The 24,233-nt window shown below is 37.1% G+C and overlaps 1 protein-coding gene across 2 annotated transcripts in view; it reads right to left on the bottom strand.

Moving 5' to 3' along the window:
* The window catches only part of LOC146004666 (protein-L-histidine N-pros-methyltransferase), a 298,307-nt gene that overhangs the window by 221,300 nt on the left and 52,774 nt on the right, over positions 1-24,233 (bottom strand). For both annotated transcript variants that reach the window (XM_083143578.1, XM_083143579.1), the window contains exon 2: positions 747-937. In XM_083143578.1, the coding sequence (XP_082999704.1) occupies positions 747-937 (191 nt within the window). The remainder of the gene's footprint in view (positions 1-746; positions 938-24,233) is intronic.

The following is a 24,233-nucleotide window of genomic DNA, read 5'->3' as shown; positions in this document are numbered from 1 at the left end:
GGTTGAACAGCTAAGTTGAAACTTCTGAACGTGAACACTGTACGGCGTCAACTTGGTTGAACAGCTAAGGGTATCTGTTGAAACTTCTGAACGAGAACACTGTACGGCGTCAACTTGGTTGAACAGCTAAGGGTATCTGTTGAAACTTCTGAACGTGAACACTATACGGTGTCAACTTGGTTGAACAACTAAGTTGAAACTTCTGAACGTGAACACTGTACGGCGTCAACTTGGTTGAACAGCTAAGGGTATCTGTTGAAACTTCTGAACGAGAACACTGTACGGCGTCAACTTGGTTGAACAGCTAAGGGTATCTGTTGAAACTTCTGAACGTGAACACTGTACGGCGTCAACTTGGTTGAACAACTAAGGGTATCTGTTGAAACTTCTGAACGTGAACACTGTACGGCGTCAACTTGGTTGAACAACTAAGGGTATCTGTTGAAACGTCTGAACGTGAACACTGTACGGCGTCAACTTGGTTGAACAGCTAAGGGTATCTGTTGAAACTTCTGAACGTGAACACTGTACGGCATCAACTTGGTTGAACAGCTAAGGGTATCTGTTGAAACTTCTGAACATAAACACTGTACGGCGTCAACTTGGTTGAACACAACTAGACGGTTTCAGTGTATGCTGGGAAACAACCTTTATCTCAAACCCTTACCTCGAAGTTAAAAAAAGGGTGTAGAAAGTCCCTTGAAAAGGGGTTAAAAATGCAAGGTGTTAAAAGGCATTCTACTTACCCATTAATTGATGTTTGAGTTAGGAACCAACTTAGAACAGACTTCACGACAGAGTGCCATACTTGAGTAAATATCCAGTCTGACTTCTCCATGCTCTGGTCCAGAAAAAGTTCGGTCTCAGAGTCTATATTCAGCTCCAGAAATCTACTCTGGATGCGTTCATCCATCTCTGTAGTGTCACACTGGTACCACTGTAAAAAATAATAATAATAATAAAGAATATCCGTACTAATGGATTATTTTATTACTTTATTACATCTTAATGAATACAGTAAAACCTAGTTAAGCCGGACTTCGCTAAATCCGGACAGGCAAAAAAAGCAGAATGCAGAGTTTTAGATGAGGCTAGAAGTCAAAAAGAGAACTTCCCAAACCAAGGACAGTCAACCACTGATGAAATTCTGTGTCCCGCAGACTTTGTACTGTACTGTATAGTGTATTTAGGCCTATGCCTTTTAAATACACCATAATAAACGTGTTTTGTTGCTATAAACGGAGTTGTAATGCACTTTCTACTGTTCTTTTAGGTTATTTCAGTTAATCCGGACATTCGTTAAACCGGTCAACTTATCCCCCATTAATCCGGATTAACGAGGTTTTACTGTATCAGTAGTGGGATTTATGATATAACCAGGACAGGAAAGGAAGAGCCCCCCTCGAGCAGATTTGCTTACACTTAAAACAAGCTCAACATGCCCATATGAGCTTTTTGCTCAAGTGTGGAACCCTGCCTAACCCAAGGATTTTGGAAAAAATGCCCTCAAGAATTTTTCGGAAAGGAAGAGCTTTTTCGGAAAGGAAGAGCCCCCTCAGATTAATTTGTCTACACTTACAAAAGGCACTTCTGTGAGATTGTTGTCCATAAACTTGTCAAAAATATGCCCCTCTTGATATTTTTTTTGGCCACACTTAAAATTAAGCCAAGATGCTTATAAAACCCACACCCACACCCACCCACACCCACCTATACACACCTACACCCACACACACACACATATTTACTTCCGGTCCACTTCCGGTTCACTTCCGGTCTACTTCCGGTCCACTTCCGGTCCACTTCCGGTCCACTTCCGGTTTGCCGAAACAGGCTCTCCACAAATTATGTGAACATCATGGAGCACACAATATATTTTACAATTTTGAGAATCTCAATTTAAATTCAGGAACAAGAGATTTGGATTTGATGTATCTGGAAATATCTTTGCATCTTGAATCAACCTGCAAACAATATTACATGTTAGGCTGGGCTATTTCAACAGCAGTAAATATTTACCAAATGTTTCAATGTTAAAAAAACAATCAGAATAATATCTTCCAGGAAATATAGATACCTGAACATGCAAACATATTTTGAAAGAAGAAACATTGCAAGATATATAAAATCAGATCACCTGTTGGATTGTTTTAGGAAAAAATTTGAAAATTTATCAGAGTATGATTTTTTTAAAGTGCAAAATGAAACAGAAGCAAGATGGGTACTTGACAGTGATGTTGGGTTTGGGTATGTGAGCATAGAATTGGGTTCTGAATATGATGATTTTGAATCCAATACATACTGGCATAGAATTGATGCATACCTGTTGCATTGTTGTTGGGGAAAATATGTTGCTTTTTTTACAAAAAGTACTTCAAGTTTAGAAAAATTTAGGTTTTACAAATTTTTTCATGATCATAGAATTTATACAAACAGCAGGTGGCCTGTTGATGACATATCATGGGACACAACAATTTCCATACTTGATGAGGCAGGAAAATTGGATGTAAATTCTGGTTTATATTTTAATGAGTTGATTATGTACCTGCTTAAAAACAATATCAATTCTGGCTTATTCAATACAAGATGGACTTAAATAATTCGAGTTTTTACACAAAATATTTTTTTTGTAGATGGAACCTCCACCAGATTATAAGTTAAGTCCATGGATTCTGTCACACCTATTCTAATACAATTAATATCACAAGTACTATTACAAGGCACGCACCGCATAAAATCATAATTCCAAGCGATGGCATGGAGTAATCATTTTTCCACGATTCCATATCAAACATACTGCAATTGGAGCTTCAACAATTCGGGACTGTGCAATATATTGTCTACAAATGTAGGAAAAATAATATTGTACGGGTTGCAAACAAAACTCCCAAAGCTTATGTATTTCAGGTTTCTTAAATTTGAAACAGAATCCAAACTGTCTGGAAGTTCATAAAAGTGAAGCCATTCTACAAGCTGGTCTATCTCAGCTTCTGCATGATATATTTGAGCAAGAGGTGATGTGTTTATAATATTTGTTGGTATAGAGGTTTGTTCTGAATCTTATCAATTATGAACAGCTCTGCTGCATGTTGTGATGATGAATATCTAGTCCCTAAACCTAACAGAGCTGTGCAGTGATGTTGTTATTGGGAACAGGATTCAAATCCTACACAGATTTATGGATAGGAGTGATTGTCATGAAATTATATCTAGATACTCAATATCCCTGTGCAATAATGCTGTTATTGGGAACAGGATTCAAATCCTATAAAGATTCTTGCTGAGCTTAATAGGTGATTGTCATGGAAGATACTCAATATTTCTGCTGTTATTAGGTACAAAATTCAATTACACAGACACAGATACAATATCTAGATAAATACAGAACTGTGGTTTCTATAAATCTATACTCAATATCCCTATACCTGACAGCTGTGCGGTGATGCTGTTATTGGGAACAAGATTCAAATCCCACACAGAAACAGATTTTTGCTGAGCTTAGAACTATTATGGATAGGTGATTGCCATGAAATAATATCCCTATACCTGACAGAGCTGTGCAGTGATGCTGTTATTGGAACAGGATTCAAATATACAAATCCTTGCTAAACTTAGAACTATGCCATGAACAAAACTGTGCGGTGATATAATTATTGGGAACAAGCTTCAAAACCTCGCACAATGCTGAGCTTAGAGTGAAGATACCAGTGATATAATTATTGGGAACAGGATTCAAATTTTGGATAGGTGATTACCATGAAGATACTCAATATTTTTGTTATTACACTTACTGCTGCAATTTCTGAATTTTTGCCTCAGAAAATACAGAACAAGCTTATTCAGGCATTTGTGCTTTATATACCCAACAAGATCCGGGTGGAAATCATCTGCACTGAACAAGTGCCCATCATCTGTGGTCACAAATCTCACTGAAATTTGTATATTTTGAAAATTTGTTCATGCCTGGCTTAAAATCTTCAAGTCGATACAAATTGCCCTCATCTGTGGTGACATATTCAATATGATTCAGGGGTAGAGGTACAGAAATTCTGTTGATGATATTATAGTGGATCCAGTTTAGACTCTGTGGCATAATTATGTCCATTCTGTACACAAAACAATTCTCATTGCAATTGTTGTACCAGTAATCATCATACATTGCAAATCCACAATGCCAATAATAATACTCTACAGAATAATGCACAAAAAATCCAACAATTCTTTTGCATGTATTGAACATGGATATTTCAAATCTTATTGGGGATTTCAGGGACAGGTAGTGAAATGCAAAATCACTTGAAAGCACCTATTGCATTTCAGTTTCATTCCCAACAGAGAACAGGTCATGCTCGGACAGATTCAAGAACCTAAGCCTGAAATCCCCAATAAGTGATTGTGATTTGATGTATTTTGAAATTGCTCTTCTGTCAAAAAATTCTGCATATTTAATAATTACACACTGGCATGAATATGCAAGGAACAGAATCATGAAAACCTATTACTCAATGCATTCCGATACAGCCTCATTGTTTATGATTGTTGCAAATTTTGATATGAAACTGTTTTTATGTGATTCAAGGCCCATCAAAGATATTACACAGTGAACAATTACAGTGTCACTTGTTTCATCCAAAACAATATTGTATATGAGATGGGGTAATTTTTTCAATTTAATATATTCCAATCTGTCAAGTTGCATGAAGCACTCAACTGCAAGAACCCTCTCGGTGTTATTTTTTGCTGTTCTGAAAAGGAGGTAGCATGAAACAATGGCATTTACAGATTCTGAATTGTATATAATTTTTGTAGAGAAACAATCAACATAGTTGATAGAGCTCATATAATTAGATTTTTCTGCTGAGGTCTTGGAATTTTTGATGAATGCATATCCTATATTCTCTATGTATTCATATGTGATGATATTATCAGGTGCTTTGTCCTGAAATTCTACAAAATATATTTTTGTTGTTCCTACAAGGGTCATAACATAAAAATCATCATAGTACCCAACCTCAGAGTATACATACCCGAGCAACTGATTGTATTTGTGGGTATTGAGCTTGAACAGATTGATCTTATTTTCAGGGGGGCTCACAATGTTGTCACAGAACCTGAGGATCCTATCACTGCTCAGGGATGTGCTTAGCTCAGGTCTGAAAATCTTGTTGACATAACATTTTGTGCTTTTATTTGAAATTTTAACAACAATTTTGAAATCTACAAGGCTTATCTCTGTGACATAATTCCCCAGGATGCTGACAAGTTGTTGATTTGTATTCAATGCATCTATGATGCTCACTTGCATAATTTGTGTGGGGACATATGGGTTCTCTTCAAAACAAACAGTTCTGTGATTAAAATTATCTGAAAAATCTCTTGCATTTGTTTCATATATACTGTAGACAAGATACTGATTGTTTATATATTTTACAATATAATCTTCAGACATCTTGCAAGTGGGGGCAACAGAATATCTATGGGTTATATTTATATCTAGGCTTTCACTATTCTGTACAGTCAATATGTTGGGAACAAAAAATTCATTCTATACCTTCAATCCTGTTTCTGCTCTATTTCTGCACTCCCTGCTATCCCTGCTGTGTCTTTTGTTTCTGCTGTGTCTGAAAATATTTTTAATTTAAATAATTGTTTCCCACAATTGCATCTTCTGCTAAGATTATTTCCACCTAGAATTTTTGCAATACAATCAGAATCACAATCTTTGAATTTTTGTCTTATAAAATACATTATAATCTCATTCAGGTATATATGTTTAGAGTACCACACACAATCAGGATCAAAATCATCCCCACTATACAAATGGCCAGCATCTGTTGTGACAAATTCAATATCATTATAAATTGTAGATATTCTAAATTTGTAATGCATCCAATTCAAGCTTGGATATGAATCAATCCTCATCCTATGCTCTGAAAACAAATTGTAGCAATTTCCCCACCAGTGATTCCTAAACACTTTGAGCATGAAATAATACCCGTAATCATCTGTGTAAAAATTCACAAAATATCCAGCAATTCTGCCTTAATTATTGTATACAATTTTTTCAAACTTGCTTATATATTTAAGACATAGGTAGTGAAAAAGCAATTCATTGTTAAGCATTTATTGCATCTCTGTTTCATTGCAAACTGCAAACAGGTCATACTCAGAGAATCCAGATAATCTGATTGATATTTTCCACTATTGTTCATATATAAACGTTTCAACGTTTGTTCAACATATGTTCAACATGTTGAACATACGTTGAACATACGTTGAACATACGTTGAAACGTTTATATATGAACAATAGTGGAAAATATCAATCAGATTATCTGGATTCTCTGAGTATGACCTGTTTGCAGTTTGCAATGAAACAGAGATGCAATAAATGCTTAACAATGAATTGCTTTTTCACTACCTATGTCTTAAATATATAAGCAAGTTTGAAAAAATTGTATACAATAATTAAGGCAGAATTGCTGAATATTTTGTGAATTTTTACACAGATGATTACGGGTATTATTTCATGCTCAAAGTGTTTAGGAATCACTGGTGGGGAAATTGCTACAATTTGTTTTCAGAGCATAGGATGAGGATTGATTCATATCCAAGCTTGAATTGGATGCATTACAAATTTAGAATATCTACAATTTATAATGATATTGAATTTGTCACAACAGATGCTGGCCATTTGTATAGTGGGGATGATTTTGATCCTGATTGTGTGTGGTACTCTAAACATATATACCTGAATGAGATTATAATGTATTTTATAAGACAAAAATTCAAAGATTGTGATTCTGATTGTATTGCAAAAATTCTAGGTGGAAATAATCTTAGCAGAAGATGCAATTGTGGGAAACAATTATTTAAATTAAAAATATTTTCAGACACAGCAGAAACAAAAGACACAGCAGGGATAGCAGGGAGTGCAGAAATAGAGCAGAAACAGGATTGAAGGTATAGAATGAATTTTTTGTTCCCAACATATTGACTGTACAGAATAGTGAAAGCCTAGATATAAATATAACCCATAGATATTCTGTTGCCCCCACTTGCAAGATGTCTGAAGATTATATTGTAAAATATATAAACAATCAGTATCTTGTCTACAGTATATATGAAACAAATGCAAGAGATTTTTCAGATAATTTTAATCACAGAACTGTTTGTTTTGAAGAGAACCCATATGTCCCCACACAAATTATGCAAGTGAGCATCATAGATGCATTGAATACAAATCAACAACTTGTCAGCATCCTGGGGAATTATGTCACAGAGATAAGCCTTGTAGATTTCAAAATTGTTGTTAAAATTTCAAATAAAAGCACAAAATGTTATGTCAACAAGATTTTCAGACCTGAGCTAAGCACATCCCTGAGCAGTGATAGGATCCTCAGGTTCTGTGACAACATTGTGAGCCCCCCTGAAAATAAGATCAATCTGTTCAAGCTCAATACCCACAAATACAATCAGTTGCTCGGGTATGTATACTCTGAGGTTGGGTACTATGATGATTTTTATGTTATGACCCTTGTAGGAACAACAAAAATATATTTTGTAGAATTTCAGGACAAAGCACCTGATAATATCATCACATATGAATACATAGAGAATATAGGATATGCATTCATCAAAAATTCCAAGACCTCAGCAGAAAAATCTAATTATATGAGCTCTATCAACTATGTTGATTGTTTCTCTACAAAAATTATATACAATTCAGAATCTGTAAATGCCATTGTTTCATGCTACCTCCTTTTCAGAACAGCAAAAAATAACACCGAGAGGGTTCTTGCAGTTGAGTGCTTCATGCAACTTGACAGATTGGAATATATTAAATTGAAAAAATTACCCCATCTCATATACAATATTGTTTTGGATGAAACAAGTGACACTGTAATTGTTCACTGTGTAATATCTTTGATGGGCCTTGAATCACATAAAAACAGTTTCATATCAAAATTTGCAACAATCATAAACAATGAGGCTGTATCGGAATGCATTGAGTAATAGGTTTTCATGATTCTGTTCCTTGCATATTCATGCCAGTGTGTAATTATTAAATATGCAGAATTTTTTGACAGAAGAGCAATTTCAAAATACATCAAATCACAATCACTTATTGGGGATTTCAGGCTTAGGTTCTTGAATCTGTCCGAGCATGACCTGTTCTCTGTTGGGAATGAAACTGAAATGCAATAGGTGCTTTCAAGTGATTTTGCATTTCACTACCTGTCCCTGAAATCCCCAATAAGATTTGAAATATCCATGTTCAATACATGCAAAAGAATTGTTGGATTTTTTGTGCATTATTCTGTAGAGTATTATTATTGGCATTGTGGATTTGCAATGTATGATGATTACTGGTACAACAATTGCAATGAGAATTGTTTTGTGTACAGAATGGACATAATTATGCCACAGAGTCTAAACTGGATCCACTATAATATCACCAACAGAATTTCTGTACCTCTACCCCTGAATCATATTGAATATGTCACCACAGATGAGGGCAATTTGTATCGACTTGAAGATTTTAAGCCAGGCATGAACAAATTTTCAAAATATACAAATTTCAGTGAGATTTGTGACCACAGATGATGGGCACTTGTTCAGTGCAGATGATTTCCACCCGGATCTTGTTGGGTATATAAAGCACAAATGCCTGAATAAGCTTGTTCTGTATTTTCTGAGGCAAAAATTCAGAAATTGCAGCAGTAAGTGTAATAACAAAAATATTGAGTATCTTCATGGTAATCACCTATCCAAAATTTGAATCCTGTTCCCAATAATTATATCACTGGTATCTTCACTCTAAGCTCAGCATTGTGCGAGGTTTTGAAGCTTGTTCCCAATAATTATATCACCGCACAGTTTTGTTCATGGCATAGTTCTAAGTTTAGCAAGGATCTGTATATTTGAATCCTGTTCCAATAACAGCATCACTGCACAGCTCTGTCAGGTATAGGGATATTATTTCATGGCAATCACCTATCCATAATAGTTCTAAGCTCAGCAAAAATCTGTTTCTGTGTGGGATTTGAATCTTGTTCCCAATAACAGCATCACCGCACAGCTGTCAGGTATAGGGATATTGAGTATAGATTTATAGAAACCACAGTTCTGTATTTATCTAGATATTATATCTGTGTCTGTGTAATTGAATTTTGTACCAAATAACAGCAGAAATATTGAGTATCTTCCATGACAATCACCTATTAAGCTCAGCAAGAATCTTTATAGGATTTGAATCCTGTTCCCAATAACAGCATTATTGCACAGGGATATTGAGTATCTAGATATAATTTCATGACAATCACTCCTATCCATAAATCTGTGTAGGATTTGAATCCTGTTCCCAATAACAACATCACTGCACAGCTCTGTTAGGTTTAGGGACTAGATATTCATCATCACAACATGCAGCAGAGCTGTTCATAATTGATAAGATTCAGAACAAACCTCTATACCAACAAATATTATCAACACATCACCTCTTGCTCAAATATATCATGCAGAAGCTGAGATAGACCAGCTTGTAGAATGGCTTCACTTTTATGAACTTCCAGACAGTTTGGATTCTGTTTCAAATTTAAGAAACCTGAAATACATAAGCTTTGGGAGTTTTGTTTGCAACCCGTACAATATTATTTTTCCTACATTTGTAGACAATATATTGCACAGTCCCGAATTGTTGAAGCTCCAATTGCAGTATGTTTGATATGGAATCGTGGAAAAATGATTACTCCATGCCATCGCTTGGAATTATGATTTTATGCGGTGCGTGCCTTGTAATAGTACTTGTGATATTAATTGTATTAGAATAGGTGTGACAGAATCCATGGACTTAACTTATAATCTGGTGGAGGTTCCATCTACAAAAAAAATATTTTGTGTAAAAACTCGAATTATTTAAGTCCATCTTGTATTGAATAAGCCAGAATTGATATTGTTTTTAAGCAGGTACATAATCAACTCATTAAAATATAAACCAGAATTTACATCCAATTTTCCTGCCTCATCAAGTATGGAAATTGTTGTGTCCCATGATATGTCATCAACAGGCCACCTGCTGTTTGTATAAATTCTATGATCATGAAAAAATTTGTAAAACCTAAATTTTTCTAAACTTGAAGTACTTTTTGTAAAAAAAGCAACATATTTTCCCCAACAACAATGCAACAGGTATGCATCAATTCTATGCCAGTATGTATTGGATTCAAAATCATCATATTCAGAACCCAATTCTATGCTCACATACCCAAACCCAACATCACTGTCAAGTACCCATCTTGCTTCTGTTTCATTTTGCACTTTAAAAAAATCATACTCTGATAAATTTTCAAATTTTTTCCTAAAACAATCCAACAGGTGATCTGATTTTATATATCTTGCAATGTTTCTTCTTTCAAAATATGTTTGCATGTTCAGGTATCTATATTTCCTGGAAGATATTATTCTGATTGTTTTTTTAACATTGAAACATTTGGTAAATATTTACTGCTGTTGAAATAGCCCAGCCTAACATGTAATATTGTTTGCAGGTTGATTCAAGATGCAAAGATATTTCCAGATACATCAAATCCAAATCTCTTGTTCCTGAATTTAAATTGAGATTCTCAAAATTGTAAAATATATTGTGTGCTCCATGATGTTCACATAATTTGTGGAGAGCCTGTTTCTGGTGCACAGGGTCAAGTTCCTGGTCTACAAAATTACAAAATTTGGCCTTGCAATCTAAGTTATACAGGGCAATCACACAAATATTTCCAATCAATTTTGTTTGGAAATGTTGATGACTGTGCAGAAGAAGTATCTATATGTTCATATGTGAAGTATTTCATGCTATATTCTCTATGGCATTTGGGGCATATTTTTGTGACTATTCTGCTTTTATCTGGATTACAATTATGCTTATCCCAATTGGGGATGGATATATTCTTATTGCATTGATTGCAATATTTTTGGCTTTGGTATTTATATACAATTTCTTGGGGTTCAAATCAAAACTCTATGCTGGATAAAAATATCAGCTGGGTTCGGCACTGTGCTTTGTGTGTGTGTGTGTATGTGTGTATGTGTGTATACACTTAATATTTTTGGCTTTGGTATTTATATACAATTTCTTGGGATTCAAATCAAAACTCTATGCTGGATAAAAAAAAAAAGCAGAAATAGGCCACAACTTGGCCACAAGTGGACCGGAAGTAGGCAAACCGGAAGTGAACCGGAAGTGGACCGGAAGTAAACCGGAAGTGGACCGGAAGTAGACCGGAAGTAAATATGTGTGGGTGTGGGTGGGTGTGGGTGTGTATGTGGGTGGGTGTGGGTGGGTGTGGGTGGGTGTGGGTAGGTGTTAATACGTTTGGCGTAGTTTCAGGTGTGGTCAAAAAAAATATGAGGAGGGGCATATTTTTGACAGGATTATGGACAACAATCTCACAGAAGTGCCTTTTGTAAGTGTAGACAAATCAATCTGAGGGGGCTCTTCCTTTCACAAAAAATTCCCGAGGGCATTTTTACAAAAATCTTGGATTATGCAGGGTTCTACACTTGAGCAAAAAGCTCATGTAGGCATGTTGAGCTAGTTTTAAGTGTGAACAAATCTGCTTGAGGGGGGCTCTTCCTTTCCTGTGCTGGTTGTAGTACAAATACAACTACTTGTATCTGAAAAAACCTTAAGCGAGCTGTATGCACAAACACTCATTCTTCATTAGAAATTTGTTTACGTATAAAAGCTACATCAAAATGTTGACAGTGTTCAATTGTTGCTTATACGAGGGTAAGTCAAAAATTATCGCCACAACTTTCTTCAAGTTGCCCGCAAGATTGCCTTAAGCGCTCGTGTGCTAAAAGATCGTACTCATGTGTTTAAGTGGCCGATGACAAAAGAAAGAAAAATGGAGCAATTGAGATCAAACCTCGGCAACATGACCACAAAAATAACCCCTTTTAGCACACGAGCGCTGAAGGCAGTGTGGCCAACCTTAAGAAAGTTATGGCGAAAGTGCGGATAGTTTTTTTTTACTTACCCTCGTATATTTGTGCTATCTCTGTGGTAAATGGCAATTACACAACATTCTTCACAAGAACTTGTAAATACGTTACACGAGAATAGCATGTGGGGTTTCTTCTACCAGATTATTGTACTGTGCAGGTAGACATGCTTGAACGAGAGAGAACTACTACTCAACGTTGAGGGAAGCCGCAATAAAATACAATTGCACTTTGGCAACCTACTTTGCCTCTATACAGAAAAGTTGAAAAAAAAGAAGGGAAAAGGCTGTAGATCAGTGCATCATGGAGAAAGATGCAAGAATGCGCATCAGAAACGCTAAAGCACAGTTCGGCGAAGAAAAAAATACTCGCATGGTATGATGTACTTTGGCGTTACCGTTACAAACGATACAAAGACATGCATGAACTTGTAAACCTGATTCTTGGTAAAGGTCAAAAACGAACACTTTAGTGCATCGATGCTTTTCTGGTGCACCAAATAGATTGAATTAAGTTTTCTGTGTGTAGTTACAGCAGGCCTGCATTTAGCGGGGAAGGCTTGAAGAGGGTTACAGCCCCTGGTGTAGGGTGACCATAATATTTTGACCCGAATACGGGACATCTCGAGGTCAGTTTACCCCCCCCCACTCCCCCGTGTAAAATCGATTATTGTTATTATAATTGTTAATTGTATAATTGCTTTTATTAACGTATTGTTATTAATATTAGCGGAAAGTCACCAAAACTGACATAGGGCTCCTAAACCGACACACCACTATTTCACAGCCGAGAAGTCCTGACACACTGCGGTAACAGGGTAAATCTATTCTTTAGGCTTCCAACATAATGTGCGACCAGTGAAATGAGCGCTGCTGACGGTTTTCCTTTTGTATGGAGAGATCTTTGTTTTTGGGTGATTTCAATACTTTTGTTTGTCTGTACATAAAACTATATTATTCATAGTGGAAGGGTGATTGAAGTTTTAGTTTTTTATCAGGTCATTGTAGATAGGATAACGATTCCGAACATGTGTTTCTTTCAGTTGTAAAGATGTGGTGCTTGTAAATTTTTGAGGTTATCATTATTGATGGCGTCGTTCCCTAAACCGACATAAGTCAATAATTGGGTTCCCTAAACCGTTGCGCGAGATGAAGATATCCTAGATTATGAATGTATTTTGGTGAAGGACTTTATTCTGAAGATGCAATGTGTATCATGTTCAATCTTTGGGCTCATGTTCAATGTGCAGAACATGACCTACACGTCTGCGTTTCCTGTAAATGACATGCCATTGAGGGCTAAATAGTCCAAAGAAATTGCATTTTGTTCATGATGATAAAAGGAATTGCTTTATTCTCTAATAATTTACATATATTTGTTTGTGTTGCTTTCTAATTTAATTCCTTACTTAAACAGGTATGTTGGTTTAGGAAGCCATTTTTTTTATGGTATAATTATACCTTTTTGAGAAAACTATTTTGTGGAATAAAATGTTGTTGTAATAGACATTGTTACACAGCTCATAATTGGGCATGGAATTCATGTACACATTGATGTATTCCACATCGGAAAATTCCTTCCCTACTCCGAGTTAAGAGTAATACACAAAATGGTATGTCGGTTTTGGTGACTTTCCTCTATTTATTAAAGTATGGATCACGTAAATGATACATCATAAACAATAAATTAAATATGATCTCCCGTTGTCAAAAGGTATTAATTATTATAATCTCGGTAAAACTTACATAGTGCATCTGGCCCTTTTGATGTTAGTTCTACTGAAGTTGAGGAGTGGCCGAAGTATTTATCAGAAGAACCAATCTTCTTGAGAACAACTTTATTCTTCACCAACCTTTCATAAAAATCCTCACATGTCTGACACACATCTCGAGATTTGTCTTTTGAGTATGTGTCAAGATGAAAGGATTTAAATTCTTGTTGCAGGTTCGTATTGAAAGTACGCTTCCATTGCTCCCTACAAATAACGGCACACACACAAAGAATACAACCACAATACATTTGTCTGCTCGAACATTCTCGACGGCCATGACGATAGTTTAAAAATTCCATCAACATTTTTTTAAAGCATGAAATGTCTCTCAAATTAAAATTTGGGTTTCAACCTAACTCCTAGACGTTTATAAAACGGGACAACTAGTATTTTTTAATAATATCGACGGGACGACCGGGACATGTCTCCGAAACGGGACCTTACCCGAGTATCGCACAATTTCTTGACTTTGCCGTTGATTTCATGACTTTCTTGAATGGTAGACATCCTGTTTTTATAACTGTAGCAAGAGTAATTCTACAGCATTTTCTTACACTTTCAACCTCACCTTGGAGAACTTTCAGATCAACTTGAGAGAACCACTCATCATGACACATTGTGAAGGTATGATGTCTGTCCCTTTACCACTTTTCTTTGTCGACATCCGTCTCCATGGCGGCGTGGAGTCTACATGCAGTACCGAGATTAATAATTATCGGCGACGAAAGGCCGTGAGGGAACGGCCAGATGGGCAATTAGCAAGGACCGCGGTCTTCTGTAATTTACCTTTATAATTACCGACCTCATCACCTGAAAACGGCCTCTGCCCGTCTGGTCTTCCGAGCGACGGCGCTGCCGATGAAGACGGAGGGGGGAAATTACCAAAAATTATTAGCGTTCTGTTTCTTTCCTTCCTTTAAGTGCGGACGGGGGGAAGGGGGCTTGATATAATAGCCGTATCAGAAGGTACCACAGTACTTCTCGCGGGGAAAGGTGCTATTCCCTGATCCAATCCCCCAGTACCATCTTGTTAACCGCAGAAGCATTCTTTGTCTGCACCAATTGCCTGCTTCCGGAGGAAACTGGGAAAAGCCATATACAGGAAAACCTGCTATCAAGACAATACACCATTAGGCACGGCGGTGAAAAATGGAAATTGATAAGTAGCATTTTATGCCATCGGCTACAGTCTTTCAGTTTAAAACAGTAGTAACGTCTACTTCACGATTCTTTGTTTGATTTGTTGCTTTTAAGTCTACTTTATGCACAGATAGGCTTATCGGGACTGAAACTACAGTTTAATGTGGGATCCGAACCACTACGTGCCTCCATCGAGTATCGAATCCGGGACCTCTAGATTACAAGGCGACAATACCACTACGGGACCGGAAAGGCCATCTACTTCACGAAGAAATAATTTAACCCTTTCCTTGAAAGCACACGTTGTTGATACGTCCACTTTATGCACAGTAAGGCTAATCGGGACTGGACCTACAGTTCAAAGTTAGATTGGAACCACTATGGGCCTCCACCGAGTATCGAACCCGGGAACCCTTGATCAAAAGGCGAAGACGTTACCACTATGCCACACAAACACACGGTCCATACAACGGACATTTGTGGTTTGATGCTACAATTATGAATAGGGGTAGGATTTTTATGAGCTACAAATCACCAAAACATGCAGCCCAACCCTGTGGCCGAGTGGTTAGCACATCGCGCTGCGACGCCAAGGGTCTCGGGTTCGAATCCCGGTCGGGCTTGGTTGTTTGTGAATGTCCATTCATCTATTTCATCATTTCATCACTTATCCCCATCTTCGCAAATTAGCCAAGAGGCACAAAACGCGAAGTAAAATAAACTAAATCAAATCAAAATCAAACCAAAACATGCAAAATAAAATATGCTCTTATGACCTAAAATTGTACAAAATATGCACTATAATTTGAAAAATATGCCCTTATAACTGGACTGTTTCAAACACCAATATCTAAATGCCGAGATATTTTTACATATTACTATTTTTAGTTCACTTTATTTGCCCTGAGTTGCAATGCACAATGAATACTTTCTCTAAATTTTCAAATAAAAATGTAAAAGATTTTGCCTGAGTCCAAAAAAAAAAACAAAAGAACTCTCGACTAAAAATGGGAGTAAGAACAAATCCATTTGGAAAATGACTGTATATTTCTTGAAAATGCAACATATTCATCAATATGACCGAAAATCCATCAAAATATGCTCTATCACGTAAAAATAGACAAATATGTCAAAATATGCCCTTAAAAAGCACCTTAATTTAATTAGTTTCTATATGTTTAGGGAACACATCACCCTTACCCAAAAAATATACTAAGTCATGAAAGTCCTAGCCCTAGTTATGACAATGTTTTTGTTAAATAATTCCTATTGTTGTAATTGTACCATTGATAAAACCTCAAGCAAATGTTTGATGAAGGTGATAACGTGACATAAAAAAAAACGTTTAAGTGCTTGTGACTATCGTAAGAATAAGATTCAATATTTTCTAGTTCAGACTGAAGGTAAACGAACTATGATTAACATAGTCTTCGTCAGCTTTCCATCCAACCTTGGTCATTGGGTATGAATTCTCCAGACGTGGTCAGTACATCATTCAAGACCACGAAGAATACGGGATTGCATAATTATATTTAATAACAACTGGTTAATGTAATGTTTACTATCAAAGACAAACCATAAACACTAAATATGAGCTGTAATACAGTAGTACTTCAAGCCGTAAGCCTCAATTGTTTATCTTCACAATATTGGCATTATGTCGAGGTGAAAGTAACCGCTTATTACGAAATAGCTTTTCTAAATGTAATAAAAATGTCATTAATAAGGATTCCATAACTGTTGTGAAGTAACGACATGAACAATTTGAATTGGCACATTAGGAGATGCTTATAAACTCTGAAGAACAGTCATAAATCATTAAATGTTTCCTTCAACCTTCATATTATATAAAAAAGAAGAAACAAGCTAATATTTTTCCTTACATAGGCAAAGAAGAATCTCTCTGTCCTATATTTCGACATGGATAAGTACACTGAAAAACACGATTGGTAAATAATAATTCCATGGGTCGGAAAATGTAACCAGTTTGAAACATTAAAACAAAACAGAACGTGTGTAGCAAAGACCCTCCAGTCTATATTTTCCCAGCTCTGGAGATCACTCAGACTCTAATAAATGGGTATCTGGGGGCTAACCTGGAAAATGAAGGTGTCCGAAGGATGGTGCCGATCACATCACCTTCACAAATGGTCAATATTGTGAATGTGTGTAGCTCTGCCTCCATTGGTATTCCCGCTTTAGCAAAACAAATTTTTGTTTGTACCTTTTATTTTTTTCTCCGATGTTACAATGTAAATTGCAAAAGTACTTCCAAAAGATTTATTGCAAAAGTAAAGTCTTTATGCTGAACTAACTAGTAATAGAAGTACCCTGGCCAATAAAACAAAATTGTGTGCATTACCTTAACATTTAAAACAACAAATTTCTGGGCATTCCAGCGAAACGTAGACATAAGATTGGATTAAAATATTCATAATGAGCTGATTTCATAGAATTAAGAAGTATTTTGTGATGTCTGTTAACAAATGGAAAAAAAACAACTTGAGTATGATAACAGCCTGAATGCATGAAAAATATTAACAATAATGTGTTACGTGTGTGACGCTCTAAAAATGTAGCAAAGTTTGACTTCATTTGTCTGTAAAGTGTATATGCTACAGATGCTAATAATTCTTGCTGGTGAAATATGTAAATGATATGCATCCACAAACGTTTAATCCTTAATAAAATGAAAACACTAATCATTTTCAGATTATTTCATTTTGTTATTTACACAAAAAAATTGTGGAATGCCGCTTTTATCATCATTTTAATAAAAGGCGTCATACTGACATAATTGATGATAGCTTTGTTATTAGTAAATACTGCTCTTGATCCTTTCCTGGACCAGTCCAACAGCGTACTAGAGTTTCTGGATTAGATTCCCAGTGAAGGCGCCTTGCACAGAGATTCCAATCCCTAACTTAATCTGGATGTTCAATCCTGATTAACCTACATCAGCTGAAAGTCGATTTAAAACAATAACATTTATATATGGAAGTGTTCATATTTTAACTATCTCTGCTTTCGTTAGAAAAACAACAAAAAAAACAAATGAACGTGTCCTGTAGTACATCATCATGATAAGATCATCTAAGTATTTAATCCACCCCACCCCTCTTATGTACACACACACACACACACGCACACACAGACCGAGAGAGAGAGAGGCCGAAGGCTTATTTCATTTCCCCAATTACATATGCATATTGCATGATCAAAGAAAAGCGCACTTCCTCCAGTAAACTGCGAAAAATTATTTTTTTCTTAAATATAGAATGAGAACAATTATACGACACATGAGTTTGTGTCGTTATTATTAAAATGGCCAGAGGGTCAAATAGCAGTCTCGAGCAGCACGGATATCAGTTTGTCTGCATGTCATGAATCACAGGTGCGTCAATGAAGAGAGTTGGCAGTATTTCAAAAGGACTTGAACACATTGTGCCCCCCGATTACGACGCCCCTGGGCCTAACTTTTAAGAACTTCAACAATAAAACTATAATGACTGCCTTTAAGGTGGTCAAACATGAAAGACGTAGTTGTGAAAGAGCCAACACGCAAATGCGATGCGTTAATAAGATTAAAAACCGTGCATCGAAAAATGGCTGCGACAGTAGCTTTGGGATAAACAAGTTAGAAGGTGTATTGCCGCAGGTACAGAGGCTTGTCTTTTGTCTATGCTTCCTGCAGAGGAGCGGTTCCCAAAATGTGCTCCGCGAATTGGAGACACAGACAAGACTACTGTCGGATTAAAAATTATAGACACTCGAGTTTGTATTTGTATTTGATTTGCTTTATTTTACTTCGCCTTTTGTGCCACTTTTGGCTAATTTGCGAAGATGGGGATGAGTGATGATATGATGAAATTGATGAATGGACACTCTCAAATATCCATGCCCTGGCCAGGATTCGAACCCGGGTCCCCTGGCGTCGTAGCAGTTTGAACTCCAAATTAAAAATTAACCAGTAGACATACATGAAAACGATTTACATCAAAATTCAGCTCATTCTGTTTTGCGTTAATCTGTGTTAACCAAAAAAAAATTTGACTACGTCTTATATTTTTTATCGCCTTAAGAACCAAAAAGGGGCCAGTTTTGCAAAATATCGCTCTCTGGAGTTCTACAAATCAAAAACGGGTTGTCCAATCGTGATGAAATTTTAGTATGGTGCAGGTAGAATGATTCTAAACACAATTCTTAATTTTCAGATTTTTAGAATTTGTCAAAATTCCGTTCTCTTCAATTTTGAGAAACAACTTTTTCTTAGAACTGGGTAGTCCTACAAATACAATATTTGTCTTATTTTGAATCTCTTTGCATCTGTTTTTAAAATCCATTCTCATTGTCAATTCACATTGCGAAACCGATTTTATACAGATTTTTATTCAACGCAGTAAAGCTATAAGTGGAAAGTGGCAATGCTGGAAGCATTGTCTCGTAGTTACAGCCCGCAGAAACCCATGGTTTAACGGACACAGCTGTGTGCATTGCCACGTTCCACTTACAGCTTTACTACGTTGATTAAGAATCTGTATAATATATATTCTTGTTCAATCAAAAGAAAAAAGCGAGTGAAAGCCATCGTATCCTTGTGGAAACGTACGGTGACAATGCCCTAACGGAAGACGTGTGTGTGCCTTTGGTTTCGACGATTCAAAAGTGGTGATTTCGACTTGAAAGACAAAGATCGCCCGGGCCAGCCGAAAAAATTCCAAGACGCTGAATTGCAAGCACTGTTGGACGAAAACGATACGCAAACGCAACAACAACTGGCACAGAAGTTAAATGTTGGTCGCCAAACCATATCTGATCGTCTTCATGCCATGGGAAAGATCCAGATTGGGCGACAAGACACGGAAAAGTGATTTTACAGCACGACAACGCCTCATCACACACAGCGAAAGGCGTCAGATACACCATTTCTGCACTTGGCTGGGAATTCTTGCCCCAACCGCCATACGCACCAGACTTAGCCCCTTCGGACTATCACTTGTTTTCATCGATGTCTCACTCACTTTCCCAGCAACACTTCAACAATTACAAAGATGTCGAACAATGGCTTGCTGACTGGATCACCTCAAAATGTGAACGATTTTTCTGGAAGGGCAACCACAATTTGACGGACAGATGGGCAAAATGTATAGCTAGCGATGGCGCATACTTTGAATAAAACATTTGTTACCTTTCTTCCCGAACACACTTGTTTTCTTTCGGATCAATTAAGAATTATTAACCGGCACACCTGGTAAATTGTTTAACACCCACACCGTTACCAGAAGTCGAAACCACAGCCATCGATGTCGAGTTCGAGTTCGTGAGCCGAGTACTCCAACATGGTCAGCGTTTGGACCAAGGAATGTACTAAATGATCGGCCACCCACGTGATTCTAAGAATACGAGATCGGACACTTTACTATCTTCTCACGAAACGCATCAACATTCCTCCGTTCGCACAATTAAACTTTTAAATGCTAATTGAAAGCCTGCAAAGTATTCACGAACAGTGCGAACAAGAAGTGTTTAAGGTAATTTAACTCCTGACCAGTGCTTCAAGTGGAAATTCCTAGATGGGAGTGCTTGGTCGAGTTTTGGGGATAGGTGGGGAGGGGGTGCTTTCCTATGTTTCAACTTGGAGACAATGTAGGTACAGTGATGTTTATGCAAATTATTATTATTATAGCGTCAGCAAGAAACGTGCCATCGGGTGAGTTAACACCGTGTGGCAGTCGTGCAGTACCAGTCAACAAAGTCCCTTCCATTACCGGACAAAATCAGGTGCACAAATACTTAATTACTTGTTTCCAACTCATATTTCAGTTAATTACTTTCTAATTATAATCACTAAACTTATATATGGTGTGTGGTACTGTTCCCCAGTGTGTAATACAGGGGCCGGCATAAGTCAGTTAACAGCTGCGGACCTTCACGATCCCCTCCATTCTATGGCGCTCCTCTTCTAGCTGAGTTTCTTGCTGAGTTAGATGTCAGACGTTGTGGTTGAATCTCTAATCCTGGTAAACACAGACTACCCATTTTGATTTCAATGAGCACTTCAGGGAGTGGATAGGGAGAAGAGGTACCATGGAGTGGTCTACAAGTTCTCCGGACTTAACCCCATGTGATTTCTCCATGTGGGGAATCCTGAAAGACAAAGTTTTTGCCGTGAAGCCGCGAGATTTGGAACACTTGAAAGAACTCATAGAACTTTTCACAAATATTAACACCACAATTGCGTCATAGCATCTGTAAATTAGTATCAAAAAGGTGTAATGAGCGCATCGAAAACAATGGCGGCCATTTTGAGCAGTTAATGTAACAGGAAATTTATATTTCTATGTAAATACGAACAGTAACATAGTTTGCATTTTCGGTAAACTGACTTATGCCGACCTCTGTATATAACATCATCTGATACACGAAAATACGCTTGTCTGTTCATTCATACCCCTCCTTCGAAAATTCCTAGCCACGTCACCAGTATTTAGGAACCTACTCAGAAATCCATCTAGTCCACGGTTTGTCAACCTATGGGGCACGACCCACTGCTGGACCCCGGGGGGAAGTTTGGTCGGGCTCGAAAAATGTATTTACTCTGTCTTAAAAACCTATTACATTAAATTACTAAACAATTTAAATTCAACCAGTGCTGTACGTAGTCTAAACTCTACATTTCTGTTATTCGCACTCTACCATTGCTTTTTTACCGGCACCTCTCTGATGTTTAACTCAAGGGAATCGGATATTTGTCGATTCCGTTTAGGCATTACAGAAAAAATCAGTCTGTGCTCAGAGTATGTAAAAAAATGTTAACTTTTCTGCCTTCCACACCTTACAATCTTTTTGTAAGTGATTTGATTGATTGATTGAATTGGTGTTTTAAGTCCACTTTACGCACAGTAAGGCTAATTGGGACTGGACCTACAGTTTAAAATGGGATCCGAACCACTATGTGCCTCCAGGGGGGTATCTTTTTGTAGCTAAGTGAAAGTGAAAATGACCTTTCCTTACCTAATGAGTTTTGCGATTCTGAATTATCTCATCTCTCTGCTGTCGGTAACTTGATTGAAAATTACTTACCAGAAAGTTACAGTGAATTTAATTGGATTCGAGACCCATTCTCGTATTTTGAAAGTTCAAACATGTCGTCATTAAAACTAAGAGAACAACTGTGTGATATCAGCTGTGATTCTCGCATTGAAACTAAATTTTTAGATTCAGACTTAACAAAGTTTTGGTAAGAGGTGAGTATCCTGAAATTTCGGATGAGTTTTAAAATTGCTCATGCCGTTCTCCACCTCATATTTGTATGAAAATGAATTTTCAACTCTGATTCAAGTGGAACCACCATTGAACCCAACATGCTCCCGCTTACGCGGAAAATACAGCCCCAACCGTCACATTAGTTCGGTAAGTCAAAAAAAAAATTCAATTTCAGCATGTGTGTTTAGTTAGATGTTAGACTAGAGTAAATTAGTCTTTTATTACATATTTACTTCTCTAGAATCAAGTATGTACAATTTGTTTAAGTAAGGGTAAAAGAGGGCTTCTTAAAATACTCGATGTTAGCATAAATATGATTATAAACTGGGTGCACACCCCTACAAGTAATTCTGCCGGCGCCCATTGCTAATGGGTTCCACGAAGTGTAATATCTAGGGCTCGGAAGCTGAGGAAAAATCCTTTTTTTTTCTTAGTGTCCGAAGACGAGGCCCAACATAATATATGTTCATTTGGGTCATTGTAAGCCACAAAAAGATGGGTTTTATTTGTCCTTTTTTGCCTCTTTCGGTGTTTTTTGGCTTATTTGTCCTCTTTTAGCCTTTTTTAAGGTCTTAACGGCTTTTTTTTGCAACTTCACCTTCTTTCGACTACGTTTTTACTGTCCATTTTCAATTCGAATCATCATCAGTTCATCACCTCTTAAACATACTTTCTGTAGTAAAGAAATAAAAAAAGAAAGAAAGAAATATATTTTTGGACGACTGAAGCAGGTATGGTACAAAGTCCTTTAACCGTAACTTGTCTGGAAGGTCGCGCTGTAAGTGGCAACTTTCTCTTGTTTTGAAGCTTTCCGTTTTTTCGCACTGTGTGTTCCATACCACCAGAATTTTGTATTTTTTTTTATTCATTAAATATGTAATTAAAACTGAAGTTATTAATTAATTTGGATCAATTTATACGTTCTTTTTTCCGTTTTTAAGTCATTTTTTTATATTTTTAGGTATTTTTATAGGTCTCTTTCTTGACAATTTATACGTCTTCAACTTCCGAGCCGTAGTAATATCCTTCAAGGTGGGTCCCGGACTGAAAGAGGTTGAGACGCACTGGTCTAGTCAGATCAGATCTACTTTCACGACAACTAAACACTTCTCTCCAGCTTTGTCCGTCACACACTGTACCACTCATTCCACACAGGACAAATGAAAAGACACGATAAACTACCACTCGAACAGCACAATGTACAAAAACCTTGAAAAAAATATGGCACCATTTCACGAAACAAAGCAACCAATCCGACAAGAGTACATTGCACCAGAGCGAGGAATTTTATCCAATCAGAAGATTCATTACAGTTTCCTACTGCGTTTTATCAGAGCTTTAATTCGTAAGCCCTCCTGTCGAAATTGGAGCAAGGAGGAGGGGAGAAAAAAAAACTTAATTACTCGAACTCTGGAAAAGCTACTTAATTGAGTTTCTAGTCACTTTGAGAAATTGTTTCGAGGTGCTGCGATTGGATACAGGCCAGAGTAATTTACGGATATAAATGAGTTTCTTTTCACGTCAAGATTAGTGCTGCCTGCAATTTTTATACGTGTTGCAACTCTACGACACGCCAGACAACGTGTATTTGGTTATTTGGACCTTCGTTTCACAAAAACTTCTAGGCTTACCTTTCTACGCGGTTTCGAACGTCCGAAAAATCTTTTTTTGTTCTGAAAGTTACTTTTGCCATGCGTAAAAATTCACCTCTGTGTAAGGAAAGGTAAAAAAGGTAAAGTTCCCCGTGCACATAGCACCGTGCGATGAAGGCAGATTTTGGTGGATGTGGGGATAGGACGACAAACATTCTCCATCTCGGGCATCTTGGACTTGATGTGATCAGTACCACGCCCCGGTCGCCTTTACCCCCCCCCCACGATTGCCTCAAGGTAATCATTGATTTGAGGCTGCGTGAGCCCCAGAGCCGCGGGGACAAGGCCTAGGAATCGAACTCAGGTTTACCGCCTGGCAGTCAGACGCCCTATCGATTGGACCGCCGCAGCTCCCCTCTGTGTCAGTTTAAAGTTTATACTTTTATTATTACCGTCAATAGC

This window comes from Lepisma saccharinum, chromosome 22 (assembly GCF_977018435.1).
Source record: "Lepisma saccharinum chromosome 22, izLepSacc3.1, whole genome shotgun sequence".
Taxonomy (NCBI): domain Eukaryota; kingdom Metazoa; phylum Arthropoda; class Insecta; order Zygentoma; family Lepismatidae; genus Lepisma; species Lepisma saccharinum.
This window is presented reverse-complemented; position numbering and strand designations above follow the sequence as displayed.